Source organism: Ranitomeya imitator, chromosome 1 (genome assembly GCF_032444005.1).
Source record: "Ranitomeya imitator isolate aRanImi1 chromosome 1, aRanImi1.pri, whole genome shotgun sequence".
NCBI classification, from domain to species: Eukaryota; Metazoa; Chordata; class Amphibia; order Anura; family Dendrobatidae; genus Ranitomeya; species Ranitomeya imitator.
Genome location: NC_091282.1, coordinates 727,597,579 through 727,619,621, shown reverse-complemented (window position 1 = coordinate 727,619,621; position 22,043 = coordinate 727,597,579). Strand labels below are relative to the sequence as shown.

General features: G+C 44.6%; 1 protein-coding gene across 2 annotated transcripts in view; it reads right to left on the bottom strand.

Annotated features, from left to right (window-relative positions):
- Positions 1-22,043, bottom strand: part of PELI2 (pellino E3 ubiquitin protein ligase family member 2) — a 90,795-nt gene that overhangs the window by 866 nt on the left and 67,886 nt on the right. Inside the window, exons 3-6 of one of the 2 annotated variants that reach the window (XM_069732928.1) lie at positions 8,076-8,153; positions 4,209-4,310; positions 2,711-2,905; positions 955-1,143 (exon numbers count right to left, since the gene is read on the bottom strand). In XM_069732928.1, the coding sequence (XP_069589029.1) occupies positions 955-1,143; positions 2,711-2,905; positions 4,209-4,310; positions 8,076-8,153 (564 nt within the window). The remainder of the gene's footprint in view (positions 1-954; positions 1,144-2,710; positions 2,906-4,208; positions 4,311-8,075; positions 8,154-22,043) is intronic. The other variant, XM_069732937.1, reaches the window with a different exon arrangement.

The following is a 22,043-nucleotide window of genomic DNA, read 5'->3' as shown; positions in this document are numbered from 1 at the left end:
CTGCACGCTCGCCTGGGTCACGCCGGTTCTCTGCCACCTGGTCCATTCAACATACTGACTAAGTGGACATTTTAGGGCTGTACCGAAGTCAGGAACAAGAAGCAGGGACCCTCTACATGTCGGAACAGGACCTGCGAAACACGTAAGTGAGAACCACCTCATGAAATCCGCCATTCTAGTACAGCCGATGTCTGGTGACAGTGGCATTCCAGCCGTTCAATTTGGAGGGGCTTGAGAGACTGTCCCACTGACCCCTCAACACAATTCCACAAGCCCCTTAGGAAAGGGAGTCTTAAAAAAAAAAACATTTAGAATTTTAGGCTTATAAGGGGTTGTCCGGTCCAAATCGGTAAGTCTGCAGTCACTCTGTGTGAATCCCGCCAATGCAAGCACTATGCACTGCGAGGTTTCAACGGTTTCTGAGTCGGGACCGGCCAGAACCTGACTAGTGGGCGCAACCTTGCTCCATACATTTGTATTGAGGGAGGCCAGACCCCAACCAGTGACGCGGACAGCCAGTGGGCGTGTCCAACTAGAGGGCGCGACCTTGCTCCATACATTTGTATTGTGGATCGGAGTATGCATAACGTCTACATACTTATTGCTATACAGAGATATCTCAAAATGCCAGACTTGTGTATATTCCCATCACTTTGCTTCACCTCAAAATAGGGGAAAAAACCCACCCCTCACACAATTCCATTGACAGAGAAATAGAGTTGTGTTACTTAAAAATGGCAACAGTCAGACGTACTCCATTCATTCCCTACAGGGGCGGACAGTAAAAACCGAACATGGGGCCTGGAGGCCGCTAGGACCTACACCAAATCATTTACTGAAGAATAAAGCCTGGTGGGGGCGCTACAGCATCAATGCGGTAGTGGTGGGTGATTTAACGGGAGAAGAGGATTTATTCTAACTATATCAGGCCTTCAATATAAAACACAAGTTTACCAGTTTTCCTCTCTGCTGAGCCGATCTGGTTTCTCGGAGAGTGTAGACGTCCCCACAGACGGAGATTTCCCGCCACACGCCCGGTCTGGATTCATCAGTGAAGCCCCCTTTCGGATGCATAACAAGAACACCATTGGTGGTTAGTCCGTCCATGTGACCATCCGGATTCTTCCACTTAGCTGCTTTCTCCTAATGTAAGAAGAAAATGCTGCATATAATCATGTGCATCAGTAAGGAGCTGCGTATACAGCGCTCCGGCCATAGTGCTCCTCTCTTCCTTGCTGGTGTGGTCATTACCACCATAACCGCACCGACCATCTATTTGCATGACGACGAATGTGCATTCACAACCACTGATTCCCTAAGTGATGGGATTTGTATGTCCTATAATGGGTGTAGATTAGGTGCAAGCCATGGAAGGGGATATTCAGCAAGGACGCCTCCGCCATCGTAGTGCTAGACCTTGGTCTGGTAGTTGCAATGTTGGGGACTGCAAATACAGTGGCATCTTCCTATAGATAATCGGCCACATGGGATCAGTCAGGAAAATCCCAAATGCTATAGAGCTGGAGTTCAGAGAGGGCAGGACAGGAGCAGTGCTGAAAGGATCAATCTCAGCGAGCTCAGGACGGGATTACCAATAGTGATCCCACAGCAGATGGGCCACTTCTAGGAAAGATTACACCGCTGAACAGGCCTCCAATCTGCACCCAATCCTGTGCCGAAATGCCCTGCATATAAGGCACTGCCATGAATGAAACGTGCTGATGGAGATTTGGGGAGGCCTCTGGAACAAAGAAGTAATATATATATTTGATTGGACAGACCAGAAGTCACTGTCAAGGCAAGTTCAGACGTCCGCACCAATCAGTCTGAGATCGAGCTAAGTAACTGGGGATCTCCTGACCAAAGCGTGACAGCTTCATATATTTCTTTAAGTCTGTGATGCTCAAGTCGGGAGACCCCCGGCTAGTCCGTGCATAGCGGTCTGATCACGGACAGATTTGTATAGAAGTCTGGATGCTTTGGGCCAAGTCTGAGACTAAGCACAATGCTCTCATGGACTCACACAGAGAGATAGTGACTGTTAGCAGTGACTTCAGGACCGTTACCGCTGTGGTCACAAGATGGTGGATAGGAACTACAGCGGCACTGGACACAATGGAACAAAAAAGGAAATGGTACTTTCAAAAGAGAAGGTTATAACCTATCCATAGAACAGGTAAAAAATCTAAAATTGCCTGGTGGTGGTCCAACCACTGGGACCTGCACCAATTGCCAGATTTTCATGCCTCTTAGACCGTCGCCCCACTCCAGCAATCTACGTGGCTCTATAAGTCATCATGGTGGCTCAGTGGTTAGCACTGCATGGTGGCTCAGTGGTTAGCTCTGCAGTGCTGGGGTCCTGGGTTCAAACCCCACCAAGGACAACATCTGCAAGGAGTTTGTATGTTCTCCCCGTGTTTGCGTGGGTTTCCTCCCACATTCCAAACACATACTGATAGGGATTCTAGATTGTGAGCCCCATCGGGGACAGCGATGATAATGTGTGCAAAACGGTAAAGCGCTGCGGAATATGTTAGCACTATATAAGTAAAAAGCGTAATAACCTATCCTGTGGATAATGTCTCTTTACCAGATGGTCCCTTTAATGCTGCCGAATATCAGTTTGACTCCAATGGAAGGAAAGCCTTGAGATTTGCCCCCACAGGCGATAATTACTGCTACAAGAACTTAGTCGCCATATAATACTCACACCAAGAAAGATATTTTTAGAGGAGTCGAATCCTGCTGCAAAGATCCTGGCGGTGTACGGTAGGTTGCGATCGCAGACGATCCTGCATGCGAACCTGGAAATGGTGCTTTGTGTTATCTGAGCCTCGTCATTCTGGTTACCAGATATCGTGTCCGTAACAACAAAGTCAATTGGGCTTTCTGTCGATCTTCCAATCTTCAAAATAAAAGAATATAAAGAAGACGGTGAGGTCACCATGTCATTTATTCCGCTATGGAGAGATGATGGCCCAAAACTCAACCAAGGAAAGAAACCCCTTTCAGAAATATTCTACGGCGATTAATGAGGGATGAATATCATGTGGAGACCCCCACATTATGAGCCAGAGCAGACAGTGACTAACAATGGGGACAGATTTGGGAGAGTCACATTACTACCTGAACGGCTGCCATATAATACTACATCTTCCTGCAGAGGTTCGCTGCACTGACTGATGTGACTGCGCAGAGACATTTTGCACGCCATCCAAACAGCAGCCATCAGCCCGATAGCAGCCACACAGGAGGAAATTCCCAATTACAGCAATGTTATATTCTTCACCCTTCAGAATCCTGTAATCCCCATTCCCTGCCAGCAAAAGTGTCGGTAACAGCAGCATCACATCCCTCCTCTCCCCAATATCTATAGAGAACAAGGCAGATGACCAGATCACAGCTACTGTGAGAAGGAGCATTTACAGGCATGATGGAAGTGGCCCAACTTGCACACTTGCCACGTTCATATGTAGATTGTGGGTCAACTGAAAAGGCCAAATGTATCCACAGGGACCCAGAATTATTCAAAATGCCTCAATTTTTTTTTTTCTTTTGGAACCAGACAAAATTAAGTTATTCTATGGAGATGCCGCAATAAACCGTATAGCAGATTTTATTCTACAATGCAACCTTCGAAAAATAGAAAATGTGGAATACGCCATCGTATTGGCACTTCTCTCCAGCTGTCCCACAGAGAATTAAATGGTGTGGCCACTTCGAGCCCGTTCTCCAAATCATTGGGTCCCCAATCAATCCGGAAGTTATCACCGCTCCACTTGTTTGGTGATACATTATAACTAGTGATGAGCGAACGTGCTGGGATAAGGTGTTATCTGAGCATGCTCCTGTGCTAACAGAGTGACTTCGGCGTGCTTGATTAATATGCTCGAGTCCCCGCAGCTGCATGTCTCATGACTGTTCCGACAGCCGCAAAACATGCAGAGACTGTTTAACAAACAGTAAATCCCTGTATGTGTTGCAGCTGTTAAACAGCCACGAGACATGCAGCCACGGGGACTCAAACATAGTATTCACGCACAACGAAGACACTCCAAGAGCACCCGAGCATGCTCAGATAACACCTAATCCCAGCCCGTTTGCTCATCACTAGTTAAGAATTTCCAGAACTAAATCGCTTTTACCTCGAGTAACAGAAGTCAAAATTTTTGCACTAAATTCTGATAAGCAGGCAATAATATAGGCACCTGAAACATATCCGTGTCCTTGTCATGCGTGTACTCCACCACCACGGTCTGGTTTCTGGACAGCGTGTAGGAGATGCTGTGTTGACCTCTACTGCTGATTGCCTGCCAGGAGGGAAAAAAAGCAGAAAGAAAAGTTTATTGATCAGACACTTAATGAGGCTCGTTTTCTGGAAATGTCATCATTCCCACGGTTAACATCACACAACAATTCTACCATAGAAGGAAGACAATTATGTGGTCAGAATAGGATTGACGCTGTAAAGCAGATGGAGATCCAAGTACTGGGGTGCAATACCAGCCACTGCCCATTGACCAGAGTGGCGCTGTTTCTGGGGGGGGGGGGGGGGGGGGTGAGCAGATGCTTCTCTAATCTTAGAGTTAATCAAGAAATTGCCATTTATCTAGTGACTTTTGTGATGTGCAGAAAATGGTTTCCATTAGTGGTAATGGTGTGCGATCTCGTGATCGCATTTCCTGCCGCCTTTTGCGGACGATCTGTAGGTTTTTATTTTTAATGACCAGTAAAGTTCACTTGACCTAAATCAATCGAATCTGAAATCATTGTATTGCTCGCTTTTCAGCTCCTTTCCCAGTTACCATAACTGGACTTGGAAACCAGTTAGGGAAACTGATGGTTAATCCTTAGTGGCAATTCTACACGCTCGTGGAGATCACCACTGGTTCATGTCATGGCTGGAGGCTTGCATCAGGAGTCTTCCCCAATGAGTCCCTCCGATGTAGGCTGTTGTATCGGCATGTCACCATGATGGTCATTAATTCCCGTAAAAAAAAAAAAAAAAGTAGAGTCCAGCATAGATTTGTCAGGGATTCTTTCACATACAAAAAAAGGTGAATATCGATATATACCGGCCTGATGGAGGCAAAAAAAGGACAATCTTTGGCTTCCACTGGGTTATAGGCGCACTATGGATCCATTTGAGGCACTCGACAATTTATAGCCGCCATGATTTATTAAAAAAAAAAAAAAAAAAAAAAACCACGACGTCCATGGTTCACACAAATCAGATACGGACTTTGGGGTACCACGACAATTCAGAAGATCCCCCATAGAGTTCTGTTGACCAAAATGATTCACAAGACCCAGATCTGGAGGCCAGCCGGGCCAGAGCCCTGTGAACCTCGTTCTGCCTGCCTGGCCTCTTCTAATTAGTAGTCCCCAGTGTTGACTACTAATCAGAGAATGTGACCCTCCAGCTCTCAATAACTGCTCCAGTAACATGGCGGCCAAAAGTCATCAAGCCAGTATTATGACATCCTTTACAGCACCACTCCAGAGTGTTTTGGTTTTTTTCCAGTACTGGAGTGGTGCTTTAAATCCAAGTCCACTGCCCCCCTGTATTACACTCACCCTCATGACCATTTTTCCGTGCTGCTCCGGTCCCGCAGGTTCTAACTGGCCAGAAGTCAAGAGTATCGGTCACAAGAGCTCATTGCAAGTCTATGAGAGCCAGGATGAGGCAAGAACAAGGCTCTCATGGACCTGTATTGAGTTGTGGCCTCCGACACGCTCCATGAACTAATGGAGCAGCCGGCAGCTGACAAACTGACGGAGACCGATGGGAGCAGCGTAAATAACAGATGTCAAGGCCCCCACCCCCCCGAAAGGAGAGTATAAGACAGGGGACTTAGATTTGAAACTCCACTCCAGTGATAAAATAAAAACACTTCCAACAAAGACTGGAATGGTGCTTCGATCTGGACTCCAGTGGTCCAGAATTAGGGCAGTTTCACACATTCATGGGCCAAATATGGACCTGCCATGGATCCTTTGACCATTTATGCCTACGAGACTTCAGTTTGGTCTGATGACCAGTGGCGGGTCAAGAAGTCTAGGTCCGTCCTCAGACCACGAGTGTTAGATGTACGAACCTCCCCTTCCACAGTGATCCTTCTACTTGTGTCAATCACTACCATCATCTTGTAACCTTATCCCCACCCTTATGCCTTCCTAAATCCCAATCTTGGGTGTGTTTCTAGGAATGCTTGGATTAACCCTTCATGACTATTGTACCCAGGTCCATAGCAACTCCACAATGGAAAATAAACAAAAACTCTATACCCCTAGGTCACAATTCTGATTTCTAGCACTTGTCCCCTCAGTGCTGTTCCACAGAAAAAGTAACAAAATTCACCAATTTTGTTAATTAGAGCTGATCAAGAAGACTTTCATAGGTAGTCTGTGGCCGCCTGACCATAAACTCCGTGGACCTCATCCTCCTACCTGCCACCTCTTCAGAGTAGAAAGCTGTGGTAATTTCATGGGTGCGGCGCACAGGGGACCTCGCGTGGGTCCAAGTACGTAGAAGGCTCTGGTCTGGCGGCCATGGACCACCGATGTGGCTGCTGGAACTGGCCTATTAACTATTCATCCCTGATCAGTAGAAGTTCAATTTGCTCCAAATGAGCGTTTGCCGTGAAGAGAACACAACTGAAACGGATGCTCTTTAAATATTCACAATGTTTCCCAATGAAATCTATAATTACATATAACAGCCGGTAAGTGAATGTAGAGCCGGAGCGCCGCTCCCTGCACCACTCTCCGTATAACAGCGCTATGCTGTAGATTGGTAATGTTAACACATTAGCGGCAGCCGCCCAATATAGAAAGTAGATGAAATTAACCAAATGAAACGTCTGGAAGAGAACGCATGCCTTGTAAATAATATTTATGGCTAAACGATTCCCTGTAACAGAATCCTTCATAAATTATGTAGGATCCGCTCTAACCCACAATGGGGATTAATTAATGCACGACGATGGAGAGACATCGATTACTGCGCTCATCTAGATGGGAGAAAAGAAAGCTTCACGTGTTCAGAAAAAAAGACAAAAAATAAAAACATGATTCATCCGGCACAAGACAGGCAGGATAACAAGGGGCGACTGTGGCCCCAACTCATCAGGGCTTTAGTGCAGAATTCTGTAGAAAAAGCTTGAGAAGTTGTATAATTTAGGTGCACCGCCAAGTTGTGCCTATATTTCGCAGATTTTGGTGTCTTCACGCTAGTTTCTCCCAGCTCTGCTACAGAGAGCGGAGCTGGGGTGGGGACATGACCTCGCCCCCACCACTGATTGGCAGCTTTCTGCCTATGCACAGTGTACACCGGAAGCTGCCAGTGATTGGGGCGGGTTATACAGATAAGGATACATGGCAAGAGACACTAGTCCTGTAGCGATAGTCTCCACTGATTTTATTGACACTGTAGCATCGCTGGAATGGGGGTCTCTGACCCTACATTAAGCTGCACTCAAACTACATAGCAAAAACCTACCAAGATTCCATTTAAAGTGTTTTCCCAAAAATGAGTCAGATTATGGAGTCTCACAACATTGATCAGCTTTAAACTAAAAGCATACGGCGACTTTGGCAGCAACAGACGTCGCACGACCCAAATTCACTCAGTGCCGTGGTGACATCGCAGCGCAATACAAGTGAATGAGGTTACATTGTGACACCTACACTACCATAACAAGTAAGTCGCAAGAAAAAGGACCAGGTTGACTACTTGTTGTAATTGTTGTGCCCTTGGGGCCGCAATGCAACTCCACTCACTTGTATTGCGCTGCGATTCAGCTGTGGCACTGAGCGATCCTTGGTCATGCCACTTGTCTCATGACCAAAGCAATACCAGGCCTTCAAAAGAGGCAATAATAGAGGCAGCATTTTCCAAATGAAGATTTCAGACCACGATTTATACGTTTCGAGAGACAACCTATGAATCCTTATGATTAGCACTAAGATTTGCCAGCAATAAACAGCACACGTACATGCAGCCACATTATATATGCATATAGGTGACAAGAGAAGGAACAGGATTGCATCTTATGTTCTATATTCTGTCTCACCTCCTCTGTAGGACTGTGTGAGATCGCACAAGGCTGCAAACTACCAGCGCTGCTTCCTTTATTCCTGATATACAGATCCTGCGTACCAAAATTAGACAAGTTAATCCATGCAGAAGGTGACCAACAGCATTCAGCATACAGTTATAGAGATCCCTTCCCCAGTAACACACAGGTCTAGAGATCCCTTCCCCAGTAACACACAGGTCTAGAGATCCCTTCCCCAGTAACACACAGGTCTAGAGATCCCTTCCCCAGTAACACACAGGTCTAGAGATCCCTTCCCCAGTAACACACAGGTCTAGAGATCCCTTCCCCAGTAACACACAGGTCTAGAGATCCCTTCCCCAGTAACACACAGGTCTAGAGATCCCTTCCCCAGTAACACACAGGTATAGCGATTAGGGATGAGCGAGTATACTCATTGCTCGGGTTTTTCCGAGCACGCTCAGGTGACCTCCGAGTATTTGTTAGTGTTCGGAGATTAAGTTTATCGCCTCAGCTGAATGATTTACAGCTACTAGCCTGCTTGATTACATGTGAGGATTCCCTAGCAACTAGGCAACCCCCACATGTACTCAACCTGGCTCATAGCTGAAAATCATTCAGCTGAGGCGATGAAAACCTAATCTCCGAACACTAAAATACTCAGAGGTCACCCGAGCAACGAGTATACTCACTCAGCACTAATAACAATCCCTTCCCCAGTAATACACCGGTAGAGAGATCCCTTCCCCAGTAACACACCGGTATAGAGATCCCTTCCCCAGTAAGGCTACGTTCACATTTGCGTTGTTGGGCGTTGTGTCGGCGACGCAACGCACAACGCATGCGTCCATTTTTGGCTTGATTTTGGACGCAAAAAAAATGCAACTTGCTGCGTCCTCTGCACCCTGACGCTTGCGCCAAAAATGATGCATGCATCACAAAACGCAAGACAACGCATGTCCATGCGCCCCCATGTTAAATATAGGGGCGCATGACGCATGCGTCGCCGAACCTGCGCCTGACGGAACGCAAATGTGAAGGTAGCCTAACACAGGCATAGAGATCCCTTCCCCAGTAACGCACAGGTATAGAGATCCCTTCCCCAGTAACACACAGGTATAGAGATCTCTTGCCCAGTAACATACAAGTATAGAAATCCCTTTCCCAGTACCATACAGATATAGAGATCCCTTCCCCTGTAACATACAGGTATAGAGATCCCTTCCCCAGTAACACACAGGTATAGAAATCCCTTTCCCAGTACCATACAAGTATAGAGATCCCTTCCCCAGTAACATACAGGTATAGAGATCCCTTCCCCAGTAACATACAGGTATAGAGATCCCTTCCCCATGAACAATCCCATACAGCATACAGGTAGAGAGATCCCTTCCCCAGTAACATACAGGTACAGAAATCCCTTTCCCAGTGCCATACAAGTATAGAAATCCCTTTCCCAGTACCATACAGATATAGAGATCCCTTCCCCTGTAACATACAGGTATAGAGATCTCTTCCCCAGTAACACACAGGTATAGAAATCCCTTTCCCAGTACCATACAAGTATATAGATCCCTTCCCCAGTATCATACAGGTAGAGAGATCCCTTCCCCTGTAACATACAGGTATAGAGATACCTTCCCGATGAACCATCCCATACAGCATACAGATATAGAGATCCCTTCCCCAGTAACATACAGGTAGAGAGATCCCTTTCCCAGTACCATACAAGTATAGAGATCCCTTCCCCAGTAACATACAGGTATAGAGATCCCTTCCCCAGTAACATACAGGTATAGAAATCCCTTTCCCAGTACCATACAAGTATAGAGATCCCTTCCCCAGTAACATACAGGTATAGAGATCCCTTCCCCAGTAACATACAGGTATAGAGATCCCTTCCCCAGTAACATACAGGTATAGAGATCCCTTCCCCAGTAACATACAGGTATAGAGATCCCTTCCCCAGTACCATACAAGTATAGAGATCCCTTCCCCAGTAACATACAGGTATAGAGATCCCTTCCCCAGTAACATACAGGTATAGAAATCCCTTTCCCAGTACCATACAAGTATAGAGATCCCTTCCCCAGTAACATACAGGTATAGAGATCCCTTCCCCAGTACCATACAAGTATAGAGATCCCTTCCCCAGTAACATACAGGTATAGAGATCCCTTCCCCAGTAACATACAGGTATAGAAATCCCTTTCCCAGTACCATACAAGTATAGAGATCCCTTCCCCAGTAACATACAGGTATAGAGATCCCTTCCCCAGTAACATACAGGTATAGAGATCCCTTCCCCAGTAACATACAGGTATAGAGATCCCTTCCCCAGTAACACACAGGTATAGAAATCCCTTTCCCAGTACCATACAAGTATAGAGATCCCTTCCCCAGTAACATACAGGTAGAGAGATCCCTTCCCCATGAATAATCCCATACAGTGCACAGGTATAGAGATCCCTTCCCCACATACCCGATAATATCCATGGCACCACACAGATTTTTATGGTATTTTCTACTTAAAGTAGCACTCCTGGGATTTTTTTTTTCATTCATTAGTTAACTATTCCCACAATGTGTATAATGCTGCCAGCATTTATTTAGTAGTTATTTTCTATACAAAAATTTGTGGATTTTAGGTCTGGTGATCTCATGGTGGCCCTCTTGTTAATTTGTTTCTGTTGTCTCAAGGGGCTCACCTTATCAGTCATAAGAAGTACCTGTGTTATTCCACTGAAATCCTTCCCAAGTAGCTGCAAAAACTCTTATCACAGTTACTGATGATGATAACACGGATCGTATTATCACACAGAATGATGACAGTCCAGCTTCCCTGACTGAATATTACCACATTTAGGAACATATAGAAAGAAAAACAAACATGTACACTGAAGAAAGAAAATACATGAAATGAAAAGTGTTGAGTGTCATCAATCAGGTGGGACTGAGGAGAGTGGGTGGATGGGGGTTGGGAAAAAATATATAGCCGTTTTCTTTAAAGGGGTTGTTGGCTATTTTTCCAAATTTCATCTCCTAATCATTCCTTTCTAAATGAATTGGATTTGTGGTGGTCTCGGATTCCGGCTATGTAGCAGTCACGTGATCCCCCGCCTGTCGTCATCATCTTGCGACGGTCTTATCTCCAAATGAATGTCACTCCGGAACCTAGATATTTAATGTACTACTGTGGATGATGCAGAAAATAGTGCTCCAAACTTGTCAACCCCCTTTAATATACCCCCATTCCCTCAACCAGGACATTCTACTATTAGTCATTGTCGCTAGCAAAGAGCGTCTCCTCCTCTGGTGGGTCAATGCACCAACAGGGACCGCCATTCCTGTAAATTACTGATGCCTTTAGATTAATCTAAACCCTGCCTGCGGCATCATCATCATCATTTGTAAGAATCCACTTAAAGGGAAAGGCCTGAAGGAAAGGCCTGCATGAATGCAAGAACAAAAATCCAGATAGCCCACTTTAATAAATATTACTTACAGTATGCACCCACCCCTTGGATGACAGACGGAGATTAAAGCTGGGGGAAGGTTAACCCTCTGTATTTAGAGAGGAGCGGAGGATTCCATTCCCAGTAGCCTTTTTAGTGGTCCTAAGCTTCCCACCGAGCGCAGACAGCCCCTCAGCTAGTGGTCACACAGTAAAGCACAGCCAGTAATCGATAAAAGCATGAGAATGCAGGAGAATTTTTTATGGAGGAAGCTGTAAAACCATCGCCGTGAAGAATCCTCACTGTCTACAGATGACACAAGGATGGGTCTTGGTTACAAGTGGACAGGGATTCTTATTGGCCTCGTCTTTATTAGCTTCTAGGGAAGCCAAGTGACAACTGACATTATCATCACTACAGCGGCAATCAGGGTAACTGACCCAATCATGCAGAAAGTAAGGAATGTGGCCACAACATCTAATGGCTCTATAGAGTTCTATAAAATCCTCTGGCTATTACAGCGATACCATTATATTATGGAATTACTATTTATGCCAGGGGTGGGGAACCTTATTTCTGCCAAGGGCCATTTAGATATTTATACCATCCTTCGGGGGCCGTACAGTTCACGCTCTAACTCCGCCCACACAGAATGCGCGGTGTCAGGAAGTAATCTTTCATTGCATGCGCCCCAGCATTAAGTAGTGAACACTGCGTACGCCCACAGAGCAAGAAGAAATTAAAGGGCTGGCGGCTGTTAAAGGACTGAGCACTGTGGTCCCCGGAATCTGCCAGGGGGGTTGGATAAAAGGTCATCGAGGTCCATAAACGGGCCTGAGGTTCCTCACCCCTGGTCTATGCAATTTCCTCAAGTGATTAAAAATACTTAAGGAGAGGTTAGAATAAGGCCAGGGCTACGCGGCGACGCGTGTCACACAACACAAACCATCTGTGCAACTTGTTGTCGCACAGCTATTTTAGATCACAGACTTTGCTGTGACAGACAATTTGCAGTCGAGTGACACTGACGCCTATGGCGTGCATTTGAACAGCAAGGTTGATTGCTGTTGAGGGGAACTAGAAAAAAAAAATAAATCTATAAATCTTCAGCAGAGCGAGTGTGAGCGAGCTGAGTGTGGCCTGAGCGTAAGTGTGGACGGTGGTAAGTGTGACTTGTGATTCAGTGAATTTGGAGTCAGGGAGTTTCCAAGAGAGGAATTACTGAATTGCTGTCTGATTTTTATTAATACTTTGTATTTATTTTTTTTATTGAACTGTTCTGTCTGGTGCAATCCCCATTAGGAAATGTGCTCCACTCTTGTTAATGCCATCCAGTGCGCGTCTTGCCACATGTATGCAGTCCTTGATCAGCCGGTCGAGGGTGCATACTGCTGTGCGAGATGTGAGCACGTTGTGCATTTGGAAACCCAGATTCTGAATCTAAATGTGCAGCTGGCAACACTGAGATCCATAGACAATATGGAGAGGAGTCTTCTGCTCACGGAGCAGACGCTCAATGGGACAGATGAGGGGGGGGGGATGGTGGGATGGAGCTGCAGGACAATGAAGTAGCAAGCTGGGTGACAGTTAGGAAGCGGGGTAGAGGGAAGAGTGCCAGGGAGGCTAGTCCTGATCTGGCACACCCCAATAAGTTTGCTAAGTTGGCAGATGAGGGGGGTGCCAGTACAGGGGTAGCACTGCTGCAGCCAGGCATGTCCTCTGAAAGCCGGAGGAGTGACTGCTCCAGTAAGGAGGGAAATAGGAGAGCAGGGCAGGCCAGACAGGTGCTGGTAGTGGGCGACTCAATTATTAGGGGAACAGATAGGGCAATCTGTCACAAAGACAGGGATCGTCGAACGGTGTGCTGCCTACCTGGCGCTCGAGTCCGACACATCGCTGATCGGGTGGGCAGATTACTGGGAGGAGCTGGTGAGGACCCAGCGGTCATGGTGCACATTGGCACTAATGACAAAGTTAGAGGTAGGTGGAAGGTCCTTAAAGATGATTTCAGGGAATTAGGCTGCAAGCTGAAAGCAAGGACCTCCAACGTGGTATTTTCCGAAATACTACCGGTACCACGTGCCACGCCAGAGAGGCAACGGGAGATTAGGGAGGTTAATAAGTGGCTCAAGAATTGGTGTAGGAAAGAGGGGTTTGGGTTCCTGCAGAACTGGGCCGACTTCTCAGTTGGCTACAGGCTCTACGCTAGGGACGGGCTGCACCTCAATGGGGAGGGTGCAGCTGTGCTGGGGGAGAGAATGGCTAGAAGGTTGGAGGAGTGTTTAAACTAGGACTTGGGGGGGAGGGTATTCATTTTATAGGAGGGAAAGATAGTGCAGACAGAGACCTGGGCACAAATAAGGAAGTTGGGGGTGGCGGTGGCATGGGGGGTGGGGTCAGAACAGTTAATAATTTAAGAAATAGAAGTACAGAGAGGAACATAAAGTGCATGTATACTAATGCCAGAAGCCTCGCCAACAAAATGGACGAATTAGAACTAATGTTGTTGGAGCATAATTATGACATGGTGGGGATATCTGAGACATGGCTGGATGAGAGTCATGACTGGGCTGTTAACTTGCAGGGTTATAGCCTGTTCAGAAATGACCGTACAGATAAGCGAGGGGGAGGGGTGTGTCTATATGTAAAATCATCCTTAAAACCCATCCTGCGCGATAATATAGGTGAATTTAATGAAAATGTAGAATCCCTGTGGGTGGAGATAAGGGGAGGGGGAAAAAATAATAAATTACTGATAGGGGTTTGTTATAAATCTCCAAAAATAATGGAAGCAATGGAGAATATCCTCGTAAAGCAAATAGATGAAGCTGCGACTCAAGGAGAAGTCATTATTATGGGGGACTTCAACTACCCTGAAATAGAATGGGGAACAGAAACCTGCAGTTCCAGCAAAGGTAATCGGTTTTTGACAATTATGAGAGACAATTACCTTTCACAACTGGTTCAGGACCCAACAAGAAGGGGGGCACTGCTAGACCTAATATTAACCAACAGGCCAGACCGCATATCAAATATAAGGGTTGGGGGTCACTTGGGAAATAGCGATCACAAAATAATAAGTTTTCATGTATCCTTTAAAAAGATGTGTAGTAGAGGGGTTACAAGGACACTAAACTTCAGGAGGGCAAATTTCCAACGGATGAGAGAGGATCTTGGTGCAATTAACTGGGACGATATCCTGAGACACAAAAATACACAAAGAAAATGGGAGACGTTTATTAGCATCCTGGATAGGACCTGTGCACAGTATATACCGTATGGGAATAAACATACTAGAAATAGGAGGAAACCAATATGGCTAAATAGAGCTGTAAGGGGCGCAGTAAGTGACAAAAAGAAAGCATTTAGAGAATTAAAGGAAGTAGGTAGTGAGGAGGCATTAAATAAATACAGAAAATTAAATAAATTCTGTAAAAAGCAAATCAAGGCAGCAAAGATTGAGACAGAGAGACTCATTGCCAGAGAGAGTAAAAATAATCCTAAAATATTCTTTAACTACATAAATAGTAAGAAACTAAAAAAATGATAGTGTTGGCCCCCTTAAAAATAGTCTGGGTGAGATGGTGGATGAGGATGAGGAAAAAGCCAATATGCTAAATGACTTTTTTTATCAGTATTTACACAAGAAAATCCCATGGCAGACAAAATGTCTAGTGATAAAAATTCCCAATTAAATGTCACCTGCTTAACCCAGCAGGAAGTGCGGCGGCGTCTAAAAATCACTAAAATTGACAAATCTCCGGGCCCGGATGGGATACACCCTCGAGTACTGCAGGAATTAAGTACAGTCATTGATAGACCATTATTTTTAATCTTTAAAGACTCCATAATAACAGGGTCTGTGCCACGGGACTGGCGTATAGCGAATGTGGTGCCAATATTCAAAAAGGGAACAAAAACTGAACTCGGAAATTATAGGCCAGTAAGCTTAACCTCTACTGTGGGTAAAATCCTGGAGGGCATTCTAAGGGACGCTATACTGGAGTATCTGAAGACGAATAACCTCATGACCCAGTATCAGCACGGGTTTACTAGGGACCGTTCATGTCAGACTAATTTGATCAGTTTCTATGAAGAGGTAAGTTCCGGATTGGACCAAGGGAACCCAGTGGATGTAGTGTATATGGACTTTTCAAAAGCTTTTGATACGGTGCCACACAAAAGGTTGATACATAAAATGAGAATAATGGGGATAGGGGAAAATATGTGCAAGTGGGTTGAGAGCTGGCTCAGGGATAGGAAACAAAGGGTGGTTATTAATTGAGCACACTCGGACTGGGTCGCGGTTAGCAGTGGGGGTACCACAGGGGTCAGTATTGGGCCCTCTTCTTTTTAACATATTTATTAATGACCTTGTAGGGGGCATTCAGAGTAGAATTTCAATATTTGCAGATGACACTAAACTCTGCAGGGTAATCAATACAGAGGAGGACAATTTTATATTACAGGATGATTTATGTAAACTAGAAGCTTGGGCTGATAAATGGCAAATGAGCTTTAATGGGGATAAATGTAAGGTCATGCACTTGGGTAGAAGTAATAAGATGTATAATTATGTGCTTAATTCTAAAACTCTGGGCAAAACCGTCAATGAAAAACACCTGGGTGTATGGGTGGATGACAAACTCCTATTCAGGGGCCAGTGTCAGGCAGCTGCTACAAAGGCAAATAAAATAATGGGATGCATTAAAAGAGGCATAGATGCTCATGAGGAGAACATAATTTTACCTCTATACAAGTCACTAGTTCGACCACACTTAGAATACTGTGCACAGTTCTGGTCTCCGGTGTTTAAGAAAGACATAGCTGAACTGGAGCGGGTGCAGAGAAGAGCGACCAAGGTTATTAGAGGACTGGCAATACCAAGATAGGTTATTACACTTGGGGCTATTTAGTTTGGAAAAACGAAGACTAAGGGGTGATCTTATTTTAATGTATAAATATATGAGGGGACAGTACAAAGACCTTTCTGATGATCTTTTTAATCATAGACCTGAAACAGGGACAAGGGGGCATCCTCTGCGGTTGGAGGAAAAAAGGTTTAAGCATAATAACAGACGCGGATTCTTTACTGTAAGAGCAGTGAGACTATGGAACTCTCTGCCGTATGATGTTGTAATGAGTGATTCATTACTTAAATTTAAGAGGGGACTGGATGCCTTTCTGGAAAAGTATAATGTTACAGGGTATATACACTAGATTCCTTGATAGGGCGTTGATCCAGGGAACTAGTCTGATTGCTGTATGTGGAGTCGGGAAGGAATTTTTTTCCCCAATGTGGAGCTTACTCTTTGCCACATGGGTTTTTTTTTTGCCTTCCTCTGGATCAACATGTTAGGGCATGTTAGGTTAGGCTATGGGTTGAACTAGATGGACATATAGTCTTCCTTCAACCTTAATAACTATGTAACCAGCAACAAACAATCCAACATGTGGAAACGTATGTGGCTTTCGTCAGAGGAAATCATTACCTCCGATGTTGCAATGTGTTGCTGCAAATTCAGTGTTGCCGTTTAGCCAGAGACTAAAAAGTACAGTCTGTGGTCCAGATGTGTCTACTTTAGTAAATGGTTGTATTCAAAATGAAATTCTGGAGTATTTTGTTTGATATCTCTGAATTATGCTGTTCCTGTTATTCTTCCTAACAGCTGCAAACTGTGTAATCAGGGCAGACAGTACTACCAGACTAATGGTAATGTCTAAAGTTGACAATTTATTAAAAAATGTCCAGGATGAATAACAAGGTAGAGGTACAAGAAAAGATTGTCCAGAATTATATTCAAAAGACTCGTCACCAGGTTTTTGCCACCTGAGTGCAGCATGATGTAGAGACAAAAAATCCTAATTCCAGTGATGTGTCACTTACTGGGCAGCATGCTGTAGTTTTAATAAAGTCACTAGAGGACTAGCATAATCAGCAAGATCTGCAGCAGATAAAACTGATTTTATCAAAGCTACAGCAAGCTGTCCAGCAAGTGACATCACTGAAAGCAGGGCCTCTATCCCCACATCATGCTGCTCTCAGACGGGGGAGCAAACACCTGGTGATAAATAATTGTACCCCTTGAAGGGAATCTATTACCAGGTTTTTATACCTGTGTGTATGTATTATTCTGATACTTTGGTTTTGTAAACTTTCTTACGTTTTGCTACTTTTCACTTACAGCAGTCTCACATGACCAAAGTGACTGGGAAAGAGCAGCAGCTGATTACCACATCACAAAACTGTCTGGCACAACTAAGGCTATGTTCACATGTCCAGTTATCAGGAGCGTGATGACCGCGGTTGCAGAACTTTCGACTGGGCACGTGCAGTTGGGAGGCCAGCCGACGCCAGCGCACACTTCAACAGGATATGCGTCCTCGGACGCACACTCAGCTTAAGTGTACTGTGGCGCAGACACCCTTGCTTGCTTGGCAATACACGCTACCGGCCAATCAGTGGCCAGCAGCGGCCAGGGTCCATGTGACTGGGGCACATGGCAGTGGTATCATGCGCTCCCATCGCTTACATGCTGAAGTCAGCTGCTGGATTCAGATAAGGATGCCGCTCGGCAGGGGAGTGGAGGTAGGGAGAGTATAATAGGTTTTTTTTGCTATGCATTAAAGAACAGAGGCATAACAGAGGACATATGCCAGGACGGGGAATGGATAGATAGAGATATATAATAGTTAATTAAGCATTCATTTTAAAAACTACAATAAGAAAAACAGAGAGGGAATAAACCTCCAAAGGGGAATGTGCAAAAAAAGCAAGGCTGGGTCAAAAAAAGGTCACAAAAGACTGTCACATGAAATATGTAAATTGCCACTTCTGAGAAATAGAGGACTTAAACTCTATAGCGCCACCTGTTGGAAGTAGCGATCCTACAAGTCACAATCAACCCTTTAACGAGTCGTGCAATATGACTTAGGATAAAAGCCAAATCAGTATCTCAATTCGCAGACACGATGTTTCGGGCTGTTGGCCCTCGTCAGTGCAAAGCATGAGAACCAATTTGGCTAGATGAGAGGCTCTGGACTGGGGTATACAAATTGTATATAGAGGCAAAATGGTTGTATGACCATATGTAGTAATTAACATTGTAGACACTGTCCCAAATGGTATCCGACTAATAAAATTCCAATGCAGAGTGCCAAGTGCTGTAATAGAGCAATCCGTTAAACCAGACACCATTGGCATATAAAGCGGCTATGGGGTACAGAAAGCAGCATATGGTCGCTCAAAGTGCTACCAACACAGCAATCAGTCCTACATTGCTAGAGTGCCATGGGAGTTATAAAGTCACCGGAACCACAAAGGGTGTACATCACCTGAAGATTATTGATGACAGGACCTTCAGGGAGGCCAAACATCCCCACTTTTTCAGTACATTCCCCTTTAGAGGCTTATTCCCTCCCGTTTTTTTCTTTTTGTTGTGTTTAATTATATACTAGTAACATCACGGTTTTTACTATTAATGACGAAATCACTTTGTATCCTTTGGGAGCAATTCCCAGTTGTAAGGGATACTGTTTTTGCTGTATTTAGAGTGTCTATAGCACTTGATTTTCTTTCCTCTTTGGACATATGGGATGGATGGATGGAGGGAGGGAGGGAGGGAGGGAGGGAGGGAGGGAGGGAGGGATGGAGGGAGGGATGGAGGGAGGGAGGGATGGAGGGATGGAGGGATGGAGGGATGGATGGATGGATGGATGGATGGATGGATGGATGGATGGATGGATGGATGGATGGATAGATAAAACAATACAAAATTCTTCATGTGTGAAAAGGTAAGAAAAATGCATACAAAGAAAATAAAATGTACAATACTTTATTACAACAAACAATTAAAAGTGGTATAACAACGAAATCTATCAGAATACAGGGTAAATCTCAATTAAAAACAAAACAGTTACAGGGCAGTTGGAATATAATAGACATGAATATAAAGTTGATATGGCCTTATTCCCATAATTAACAAATATGGATGTATACAATTGTACCAAATAATAAAGTGCAGAGCGTGCCAAAAGGCTGCAATTATATGAAAAATGCAAAAAATATCAAAAGGCCACAATCATCTACAAAAATATATAGAGAGCGTTTACAATAAAGTGCAAAAAGTGCTGAAGACATCCGGCCATATGAAGGCCTGATAGTCACCATAAGTAAACCTATATATAAATACTATTGGGATCCAGCCCTAATATATCATGCCATGTCTATATCATTGTCATGCAGGCACATGGATACCACCTTTAGTAAGGTAACGTATACAACAAGTATAGAAAAGAACAATTAAAACTTACATTAGTGCCAAAAAGCTGTGTACCACGCCCGTGCCGCAACCCCGACAGCGCCGTTTCGCCTACCAGGCGTCTTCCATATAGGGGCAAGTGTGCTATGCCTGTATTCAACTTCTTTTATGTGGTATTAATCAAACCACCCACTCCCATCAGCTGCTATCAGCGTCCATGTCCCAGATCTTTAACGGCACATGCGTTGCCCAACTAGCCTCTCATGAATGAAAAGTGACTTTCGGTCCTCCGCATCTGGAACGCAAGCGTAACCTAGTGAGCGGGGCCGGGAGTCACAGAGGGACTACAGACAAGGCATGTGCACTAACACCAAGGAACAAGGATGATATCGCCCACATCGTGGAGCGGAGTTTAGAAGGGGCGTGTTTGAACCGGCCAAGGAATAAGTAGGAATTTTTTTTTTTTTATAAAAGACTTTAGTTATATTACATAAAATGTGAAATGTGAATTAATTAGCCCTTCAAGTGATTATCCATCCATAATATTACAAGAAAATAACCATAATAAATGGATTGTGAATTAAAAATAAATAACCAAAATAAGTAACCAATCTATATATATGGAAGTGGAAATAATGACAAGAAATAACATTAAGCAAAAATTATCGTGAATTAATAAGGCCATGTAAAATATAAATATATATGTTTTACATGGCCTTATTAATTCACGATAATTTTTGCTTAATGTTATTTCTTGTCTATATATATATATATATATATATATATATATATATATATATATATATATATATATTTTTTTTTTTTTTTTTTTTTCTAGCTCTCTCTCTCTATATGCACCTAGCAGTCCTGAAGGGGGCGCTGTCCTTCCAGGCTCACCTACAGAGTAGCAACCCAAGCTCCCCATCACCATAAAGCCATGCTACATATAGGTGGTCCCCACAAACCAGGACCCCCAGAACAGCTCACTCAAACCCAACCTGATCGAACCGTCAACCAAAACAACCTGACAAAAGCCAGAATCAGGAAGACGGTAGAGGAGGGGCAGGAGAGGTACGTCAGTGTCTTGAGGAACGAGATCAGCAGCTCACAGAAACTGACCGTGTACCAGAGTCTACAGAGAGACTACAGACTGGCTCCATGTCTGGAGAAACTCCCGGACCCCAGAGACCGCCAGATACTGAGCCGGTATAGACTCCGTGCCCACAATCTGGCCATCGAGGTCGGCCGGCACAGACAGAGCTACAAGCCCAGGGAGGAAAGACTGTGCCAACACTGTGACCTGAAGGATGAGACCCACTTCCTGCTACACTGCTCCAAATACTCAGCAGTGAGGGACACTCACTTCAGGAGACTCTCCAATCTCTTCCCGGATTTCATCTCTATGAAGGAGGAAGAGAAAACATATATCCTGCTGGGGGAAGAAGAGAGCGCGGTGGAGATAGCAGCGCAGTATGTGAGCGCGTGCCATAGACTGCGAGAAAAACATCCATGATATGCCATAGACTTCCTTAGCCCCCACCCTGCACCCCATCCATTGTTCCCACAGTCCCCACCCATCGTCCCCGCAGTCCCTACCCATTATCCCCACAGTCCCTACTCCCTACTGTACTTGTGCTTTGGCAAAACTGTTTATTTGGTCCTGCCAATAAAGCTTCTTTGAATTGAATTGTGAGCCCTCGCAGGCAGGGTCCTCTCTCCTCCTGTACAAGTTGTGACTTGTATTGTACAAGATTATTGTACTTGCTCTCATTATGTATACCCCTCCTCACATGTAAAGCAGCCACGGAATAAATGGCGCTATAGTAATAATAATTGAATATATGTGTGCGAGAATATTATATATATACAGTGGGGCAAAAAAGTATTTAGTCAGTCAGCAATAGTGCAAGTTCCACCACTTAAAAAGATGAGAGGCGTCTGTAATTTACATCATAGGTAGACCTCAACTATGGGAGACAAACTGAGAAAAAAAAATCCAGAAAATCACATTGTCTGTTTTTTTAACATTTTATTTGCATATTATGGTGGAAAATAAGTATTTGGTCAGAAACAAAATTTCATCACAATACTTTGTAATATATCCTTTGTTGGCAATGACTGAGGTCAAACGTTTTCTCTAAGTCTTCACAAGGTTGCCACACACTGTTGTTGGTATGTTGGCCCATTCCTCCATGCAGATCTCCTCTAGAGCAGTGATGTTTTTGGCTTTTCGCTTGGCAACACGGACTTTCAACTCCCTCCAAAGG